The sequence below is a fragment of the Hemibagrus wyckioides genome, linkage group LG23, assembly GCF_019097595.1.
Source record: "Hemibagrus wyckioides isolate EC202008001 linkage group LG23, SWU_Hwy_1.0, whole genome shotgun sequence".
Taxonomy (NCBI): domain Eukaryota; kingdom Metazoa; phylum Chordata; class Actinopteri; order Siluriformes; family Bagridae; genus Hemibagrus; species Hemibagrus wyckioides.
The window spans coordinates 19,691,596-19,701,849 of NC_080732.1; the positions used below are offsets into that span (position 1 = coordinate 19,691,596).

The 10,254-nt window shown below is 45.5% G+C and overlaps 1 protein-coding gene across 4 annotated transcripts in view; it reads right to left on the reverse strand.

The window, feature by feature from the left end:
- Positions 1–10,254, reverse strand: part of atp2c1 (ATPase secretory pathway Ca2+ transporting 1) — a 32,660-nt gene that overhangs the window by 2,399 nt on the left and 20,007 nt on the right. For all 4 annotated transcript variants that reach the window (XM_058375754.1, XM_058375755.1, XM_058375756.1 and 1 more), the window contains 14 exons: positions 5,138–5,235; positions 4,720–4,815; positions 4,518–4,607; positions 3,889–3,993; positions 3,556–3,712; positions 3,298–3,468; positions 3,110–3,207; positions 2,958–3,008; positions 2,543–2,709; positions 2,316–2,384; positions 2,017–2,133; positions 1,750–1,897; positions 396–491; positions 74–215 (listed from right to left, as the gene is read on the reverse strand). In XM_058375754.1, coding sequence (XP_058231737.1) covers positions 74–215; positions 396–491; positions 1,750–1,897; positions 2,017–2,133; positions 2,316–2,384; positions 2,543–2,709; positions 2,958–3,008; positions 3,110–3,207; positions 3,298–3,468; positions 3,556–3,712; positions 3,889–3,993; positions 4,518–4,607; positions 4,720–4,815; positions 5,138–5,235 — 1,605 coding nt within the window. The remainder of the gene's footprint in view (positions 1–73; positions 216–395; positions 492–1,749; positions 1,898–2,016; positions 2,134–2,315; positions 2,385–2,542; positions 2,710–2,957; positions 3,009–3,109; positions 3,208–3,297; positions 3,469–3,555; positions 3,713–3,888; positions 3,994–4,517; positions 4,608–4,719; positions 4,816–5,137; positions 5,236–10,254) is intronic.

The window sequence follows — 10,254 nt, forward strand, 5'->3', positions numbered from 1 at the left end:
CATGGAAAAATGTGCACTATAAATAAAGCAGTAATAAAGTGGACTGGGACGAGGCCGCCGTGTGGGTCCTTACCCAGAACGTTCAGGCTCTCAGTCTGAAACACTTTCTGCAGTGGAGGGAAGTAGATGACCAGCAACTGCCCCATGATGGAGGCAAGAACAGCGAAGCAGAATGTCTTGTTACTACACAAACCCATCTCATGTACCATACGGGTCTGAGAGAGAGAGAGAGAGAGAGATAAAGAGGGGAGCAAAGTGAGAGATTTACAGGTTTAGCACATTTTTCATGTAAAAAGAACTTTTATTCTTTTCTTAGAATCTTAGAGATTCTTGATAGAGTTAGAGTGAGTGTGTGTGTGTGTGTGAGAGAGAGTGTGTGTGTGTGTGTGACCCACCTGTGAGCGAGAGCTGAGGGCGTTGAACATATCAAAGAAGACGAAGCAGGTGAAGGTCATGGTGGTGTCACGAGGTGTGATCTCGTTGTCACGCAGCTACACACGAAACATCAGCCACACACACACACACGCACGCACGCGTACACACACACGCACGCACACACGCACACACACGCACACACACACACACACACACACACACACGCACACACTTGATAACTGCAGACTACACTAATATAATATAAAGTCTCATATATAATACATTTTCATGTAAGTATTGGCCCCTTCCAGAAGCTGACTGTATAAACACAAACAAATCCAGTTCAAATAAAACCAAGACAAACTAAGGCCCTGTCCACACGAACCCGGGTATTTTTAAAACCACAGCTTCTTTAATGCGGTTTGTCCGCTCGTCCAAACGCAGCATCAGGTCATGAAACCGAACATTTCTGAAAACTCCTGCCTGGGTGAAGTTTCTTAAAAACTCTGGTTTCAGTGTTATCGTGTAGACAGAGAAACCGGAGATTTTTGGCTTGTGAACAGGGTTGCCAGATTGGACTGAAGATTCCAGCCCAAGCACAGCTTAAAACCCGCCCATTTAAAAAAAATACCAGCCCAAAATGCACACTGTTATAACTAATACAATAACAGTTGTAACAGTTAATAACTTTGTGATATCGGCTTAACGAGTAGAACGATTACAACAACCCGCTAATGAAGACTGAACAGGACTCTCCTGAACCTTATTGGCTAAACTGAACCATATAATTAAAACGTCAACATTACATATTATTTATCACTTTATTGTAAAGTTCGTTTGAATAGAAAATTAAATAAAATATCATCTTTATAATCAAAAATAAAAACCCGCCAGTTGCATCAAAAAACAGCCCAGATTTTCATCAACCCGCCCAGTGCACTTTTTCCCGGTGAGATGTGACCAAAAGAAGCCCAGTTGGGTGGAAACCCGCCCAATCTGGAAACACTGCTTGTGAAGTCGGCGTCTCAGGCTTCTGATTGGCCAACATGGAGATTATATCGCCACCTGTTGGTTGTGCATGCTCTTGACAGCGCTTCAGACCGCGTTTTTGCGTTTTCAGGTGGACGAGATTTTTTTTTAAAACTAAGGAGGAAAAACTCTGTTTTTAAAAATACCCGTGTACATGTGGACTAGGCCTAAATCTACACAGCAGAGTGAGAAGAGCATGACGGACAGCCCAGAGTTCTAAACAAAAAAGTCTTTTGTGTTCTTTAAACATATCTAGACATTAATTGTCGGGGTACCACTAATTTTAAAACCAGGTTTATTGCAGGAGTTGCACTGAAGGAAAAGACGACGGATTCGGAGTCACACCTCTCTCCAGAAGACGAAGAGCGTGCCGCAGACGATGATGAAGGACGAGACCAGCACCTTCACAATCAGGCTGCGGGTCAGGATGCTGTCTCGCACGTTTCGTGGAGGTTTACGGATCACGTCGCCATCTACAGGCTCAACACCCAAACTGCACAAAATCACACCAAACAATCTCGTGTTAAATAACGAGCAGCAGAAAATGTGGGGATTTATATATGGGAAAAATAAATTCCACTGTGTGTGTGTGTGTGTGTGTGTGTGTGAGACCTCTGAGCTGGAGGTCCATCCATGATGATGTTGATCCAGAGAATCTGCATGGCGTTCAGAGGAGTCGGGAAATTCATCAGAGTGGCCAGAGAGATGAGTGTAAGGGCTGCGATACTCCTGAAAACCACAAAACACACACACACACATATGCACACACACACATACACGCACATATGCACACACACACACGCACGCACACACACACATATGCACACACACACATAAATAATATTAAAATACAATAATAATATTATTATTATTAGTGACAGAAAGTGATGTAACGGTTCCTGAAGACTCACGTGCTGAGCTGAAAACGCACAAAGTTCTTGATGTTGTTGTAAATGCCCTTTCCCTCCTCGATGGCTGACCTGTGAAGAGGAACAGGACGTCAGTCTCAGAAGCTCACTGACCATCCTCCTCCAGAATCAACATTAAACCTGAAACATTTTCACTCCTCGTCAGATCAGTAGAAGCACCATCTCTGAGCCTGAGGTTTTTCACAGCAAACTGAGGAAAGTTCTCTTACATGATGGTCTGGAAGTCATCGTCCACCAGGATCATGTCCGCTGCTTCCTTACACACATCTGTGCCGGACTGACCCATGGCCACCCCGATATCAGCCGCTTTCAGAGCTACAGCATCATTCACACCGTCGCCCGTCATCGCCACCACTGCACCGATGCTCTGCAGGGACTGTACACACACACACACACACACACACACACACACACACACACACACACACACACAGAAACTCTAAACTCAACCTCAGGCACCAAAATGAAACATTTCAGCTAAATAAAAGCTTTTGTAAACAAAAATGTTTGTTAAAATGGAAAAATTGTCAAAACTGTCAGATATTCCTGGCCTTGTGGGGACCTCTGGAAAAAAAATGTCACACGTTTTTATGTTATTGTTGTTTGTTTGTTTGTTTGTGTTACCTTGACTATTTTTAGTTTGTGTCTGGGACTGGCTCTGTAAAACACCACCGTCTGTGGACATACACACGTACACACACACACACACACCACAGTGAGCTTTTTTATTTCTCGCCCAGTTGTTATGGTGATTGATTAAATAACGAAGGCGTTACCCTGGAGACGATCTGAGAGAGCTCCTGAATGTCCATGACATCCACCTCATCTCCGGACAAACACTGAGCTCCTTTAGCGTACAGACCCAGACGATTCGCTGCGCACGCACACACACACACACACACACGTGATTAATGATGTAAAAATAAAGACTTTGAGAGTGAGAGAAGCGAGAGCGAGTGTTCACCGATGGCCACAGCCGTCTCCTGAGAGTCTCCGGTGATCATCTTGACGGACACTCCAGAGCTGACCAGCGTCATCACGGCTTCCTTAACACCTGACCTCGGAGGATCGATGATGCCGACCAGGCCGAGGAACGTCAGAGAACTCATTTCGTCTCCTGAGGCGAAGGCCAGAACTGCAGATGTAGAAAACATCAAGGTTATGTACTGCTCATCATCATCTTCGCCTTCAAGACTAATCCCAAATTTAAGTCTTTGCGTACCTCTGAGTCCTGCACTGCCCATGTAGGTCTTCTCCTGCTGGTACAGCGCCCTCTGCTGGTTACTCAGAGGCAATGAGGCACCTTTACTGTGGTAGGTCTTACAGAACTGGATCACTTTCTCAAACGCTCCTTTCACGAAAAACACACCAGGTTTGTCCTGCGGATCAGAACACAGCGCTGATTAACATCCATTACACAGCACTGATTCAGCCGTGTGTGTGTGTGTGTGTGTGTGTGTGTGTGTGTGAGAGAGAGAGAAATCTTTCTGCATCAGTCTAAGTGTAATTAATTGTAATTGTGTGCTTTGATGAATAAAAGGTCAGAGAGTGAGACCTGCTGAGTGCGATGGACACAGCGAACGGCCATCCACTTCTGCTCTGAGGTGAACGGGATCTCTTCCAAACGTACAAACTCCTGCTGCACGCTTTCTAGTCCCACCTGTGTGCAAACACACACACACACACACACACACATTACATCAGTACAAACATTAGGACATTAATTAGTATCATGCAGTTCATACTATCCACATTAATTACACACACACCCAGGATTAACTTATGATGTGTGTGAGAAATAAATATTAGAAATACAAACAATAAATATTTAAAAGATCCTTGAATCTGTCGGTGATTTAAAATAACTTCGGAAAATAAAATCACTCCCAATCCTCTGACTTCCTGCTTTTACAGATAAGTGAGTAATAATCTGCTCTGAAGATCAGGACAGGGACAGGATTCGGGGAAACACGTCCAGTCGAGACCAAAGATAGGGGGCGGGGCTTCCAGGGGGTGAAGAGAGAGAGAGATCACAACATAGACACAGCTGTCAATCATTCCAGATCTGGATGCTGATTGGCTCAGCTGCCCTTTTTAATCAGGATAAAGAAAATTTATAAATGTTTTTTTATTTAAATATGGCCACTGTTACACACACACACACACACACACACACACACACACCTTCATGGCCAGAGCAATGAGAGCGCCCTCTGTGGGTCGACCCATCAGTGTGTTGTTCCTCACTACAGCATCGTTACACACACAGCCGGCCTGCAAGAGAACACACACGCACACATGCACACACACACACACACACGGATCAGGGACAGCTCCTGGTGATCCTGGTGCTCTTGGAAGGATGCAGATGTGGGTGGAGTCTCACCTCCACGAGTTTACTGACGGAGATGTTGGAGAAGCCGTGAACCACCTTTCCATCAATCAGCACCTCACCTGCTCCGTTATAGCCCACACCTGTCACCTACACACAAACACACACACACAAACACAAACACACACAGTGAAAAGACTGATTCATCTTACTGACTAACTTATTAATAAAATGACCTAATTAATATTTATGCTATTTTTATGTAATTATTTATTTAATATATCTATTTACATATTTGTTTATTTATCTATCTATCTATCGATTTACCTATAATTTTTATCCTTTTTTTTATTTACTTATTTATCAGAATATTCATTAAGATTCTCCACTGAATCTGAATTTATTTGTATTTTTTATTTGTATTTCATTTTTTTATCCAGCAGGAGGCGCTGCACTCCACCAGCACACTGACCTCAGCACGCTGCCCATCAGAGGTGAAGATCTGAGTGACCGTCATCTCGTTCTTGGTCAAAGTTCCCGTTTTATCCGAGCAGATCACGTTACAGCAACCTGCCAAAAAAATTCCGAAAATATTCCTCAGCTCAGAAAACTGACCACATTCACTGCACCACACTGACCGCCATAAACACTACACTTTACACTCACACACAACCATCACTCCATCACCAACACACTGACCATCACACTGACCGCCATAAACACTACACTTTACACTCACACACAACTATCACTCCATCACCATCACACTGACCACCATAAACACTACACTTAACACTCACACACAACCATCACTCCACCACACTGACCACCATCACACTGACCACCATAAACACTACACTTTACACTCACACACAACTATCACTCCATCACCAACACACTGACCATCACACTGACCACCATAAACACTACACTTTACACTCACACACAACCATCACTCCACCACACTGACCACCATCACACTGACCGCCATAAACACTACACTTTACACTCACACATAACCATCACTGCAGCACACTGACCACCATCACACTGACCGCCATAAACACTACACTTTACACTCACACACAACTATCACTCCATCACCAACACACTGACCACCATCACACTGACCGCCATAAACACTACATTTAACACTCACACACAACCATCACTCCATCATCATCAATCCATCACACTGACCGCCATAAACACTACACTTTACACTCACACACAACTATCACTCCATCACCAACACACTGACCATCACACTGACCGCCATAAACACTACACTTTACACTCACACACAACCATCACTCCACCACACTGACCACCATCACACTGACCGCCATAAACACTACACTTTACACTCACACACAACCATCACTCCATCACCATCACACTGACCACCATAAACACTACACTTAACACTCACACACAACCATCACTCCACCACACTGACCACCATCACACTGACCACCATAAACACTACACTTTACACTCACACACAACTATCACTCCATCACCAACACACTGACCATCACACTGACCACCATAAACACTACACTTTACACTCACACACAACCATCACTCCACCACACTGACCGCCATAAACACTACACTTTACACTCACACACAACCATCACTGCACCACACTGACCACCATCACACTGACCGCCATAAACACTACACTTTACACTCACACACAACTATCACTCCATCACCAACACACTGACCACCATCACACTGACCGCCATAAACACTACACTTTACACTCACACATAACCATCACTGCACCACACTGACCACCATCACACTGACCGCCATAAACACTACACTTTACACTCACACACAACTATCACTCCATCACCAACACACTGACCACCATCACACTGACCGCCATAAACACTACATTTAACACTCACACACAACCATCACTCCATCATCATCAATCCATCACACTGACCGCCATAAACACTACACTTTACACTCACACACAACCATCACTCCACCACACTGACCACCATCACACTGACCGCCATAAACACTACACTTTACACTCACACACAATTATCACTCCCTCACCAACACACTGACCACCATCACACACCATCACTACACTTTACACTCACACACAACCATCACTCCATCACCAACACACTGACCATCACACTGACCGCCATAAACACTACACTTTACACTCACACACAACTATCACTCCATCACCAACACACTGACCATCACACTGACCACCATAAACACTACACTTTACACTCACACACAACCATCACTCCATCACCATCACACTGATCGCCATAAACACTACACTTTACACTCACACACAACCATCACTCCACCACACTGACCACCATCACACTGACCGCCATAAACACTACACTTTACACTCACACACAACCATCACTCCACCACACTGACCACCATCACACTGACCGCCATAAACACTACACTTTACACTCACACATAACCATCACTGCAGCACACTGACCACCATCACACTGACCGCCATAAACACTACACTTTACACTCACACACAACTATCACTCCATCACCAACACACTGACCACCATCACACTGACCGCCATAAACACTACATTTAACACTCACACACAACCATCACTCCATCATCATCAATCCATCACACTGACCGCCATAAACACTACACTTTACACTCACACACAACTATCACTCCCTCACCCCCTCACTCCATCACTCAATCACCATCACACCATCAACCCATCACCATCACTCTTATCACCATCACACCATCACCATCACTCTTATCACCATCACTCCATCACCATCACTCTTATCACCATCACACCATCACCATCACCCCATCAACCCATCACCATCACTCTTATCACCATCACTCCATCACCATCACTCTTATCACCATCACACCATCACCATCACTCATCACCATCACTCCATCACCATCACTCTTATCACCATCACACCATCACCATCACTCTTATCACCATCACACCATCACCATCACTCCATCAACCCATCACCATCACTCTTATCACCATCACACCATCACCATCACTCTTATCACCATCACACCATCACCATCACTCTTATCACCATCACTCCATCACCATCACTCTTATCACCATCACTCTTATCACCATCACTCTTATCACCATCACTCTTATCACCATCACCATCACCCCATCAACCCATCACCATCACTCTTATCACCATCACACCATCACCATCACTCTTATCACCATCACACCATCACCATCACTCTTATCACCATCACACCATCACCATCACTCTTATCACCATCACACCATCAACCCATCACCATCACCATCACTCTTATCACCATCACACCATCACCATCACTCCATCAACCCATCACCCTTATCACCATCACTCTTATCACCATCACACCATCAACCCATCACACCATCAACCCATCACACCATCAACCCATCACACCATCAACCCATCACACCATCAACCCATCACACCATCAACCCATCACACCATCAACCCATCACCATCACTCCATCACTCAATCACCATCACCATCACACCATCAACCCATCACACCATCAACCCATCACCATCACTCCATCACTCAATCACCATTACACCATCAACCCATCACCATCACACCATCACTCAATCACCATCACACCATCACACCATCAACCCATCACTCTTATCACCATCACACCATCACCATCACACCATCACTCTTATCACCATCACACCATCACCATCACTCTTATCACCATCACACCATCAACCCATCACCATCACACCATCACCATCACCATCACTCTTATCACCATCACACCATCACCATCACTCCATCAACCCATCACCCTTATCACCATCACACCATCACTCTTATCACCATCACACCATCAACCCATCACCATCACCATCACACCATCAACCCATCACACCATCAACCCATCACACCATCAACCCATCACCATCACTCCATCACTCAATCACCATCACCATCACACCATCAACCCATCACACCATCAACCCATCACCATCACACCATCAACCCATCACTCTTATCACCATCACACCATCAACCCATCACTCTTATCACCATCACACCATCACCATCACTCTTATCACCATCACACCATCACCATCACACCATCACTCTTATCACCATCACTCCATCACCATCACAACATCACCACCACAACATCACCATCACAACATCACCATCACAACATCACCACAACATCATCACTCCATCACCATCACACCATCACTCCATCACCATCACCCCATCACAATCACTCCATCACTCCATCACCATCACTCCATCACCATCACAACATCATCATCACAACATCATCATCACTCCATCACCCCATCACCATCACCCCATCACCATCACACCATCACTCCATCACCGTCACTCCATCACCGTCACTCCATCACCGTCACTCCATCACCGTCACTCCATCACTCCATCACCATCACTCCATCACCATCACACCATCACCCCATCACAATCACTCCATCACTCCATCACCATCACTCCATCACAATCACCCCATCACTCCATCACTCCATCACACCATCACTCCATCACAATCACCCCATCACAATCACCCCATCACACCATCACTCCATCACCATCACTCCATCACAATCACCCCATCACTCCATCACAATCACCCCATCACCCCATCACTCCATCACCATCACTCCATCACTCCATCACCATCACTCCATCACCATCACCATCACAACATCACCATCACAACATCATCACTCCATCACCATCACTCCATCACCCCATCACCATCACTCCATCACCCCATCACCATCACCATCACACCATCACTCCATCACCGTCACTCCATCACCATCACTCCATCACCATCACACCATCACTCCATCACCATCACTCCATCACCATCACACCATCACCATCACACCATCACCCCATCACAATCACTCCATCACTCCATCACACCATCACTCCATCACACCATCACACCATCACTCCATCACACCATCACTCCATCACTCCATCACACCATCACCATCACTCCATCACCGTCACTCCATCACCATCACTCCATCACCATCACACCATCACTCCATCACCATCACACCATCACCGTCACTCCATCACCATCACACCATCACTCCATCACCATCACACCATCACTCCATCACCATCACACCATCACCCCATCACAATCACTCCATCACTCCATCACCATCACTCCATCACTCCATCACTCCATCACACCATCACTCCATCACACCATCACTCCATCACTCCATCACTCCATCACTCCATCACCATCACTCCATCACACCATCACCATCACACCATCACTCCATCACACCATCACCATCACACCATCACTCCATCACCATCTCACCATCACTCCATCACCATCACACTGACCACCATCACACTGACCACCATAAACACTACACTTAACACTCACACACAACTATCACTCCATCACCATCACTCCATCATCACTCCATCACACCATCACTCCATCATCACTCCATCACACCATCAATCCATCATCACTCCATCACACTGACCACCATAAA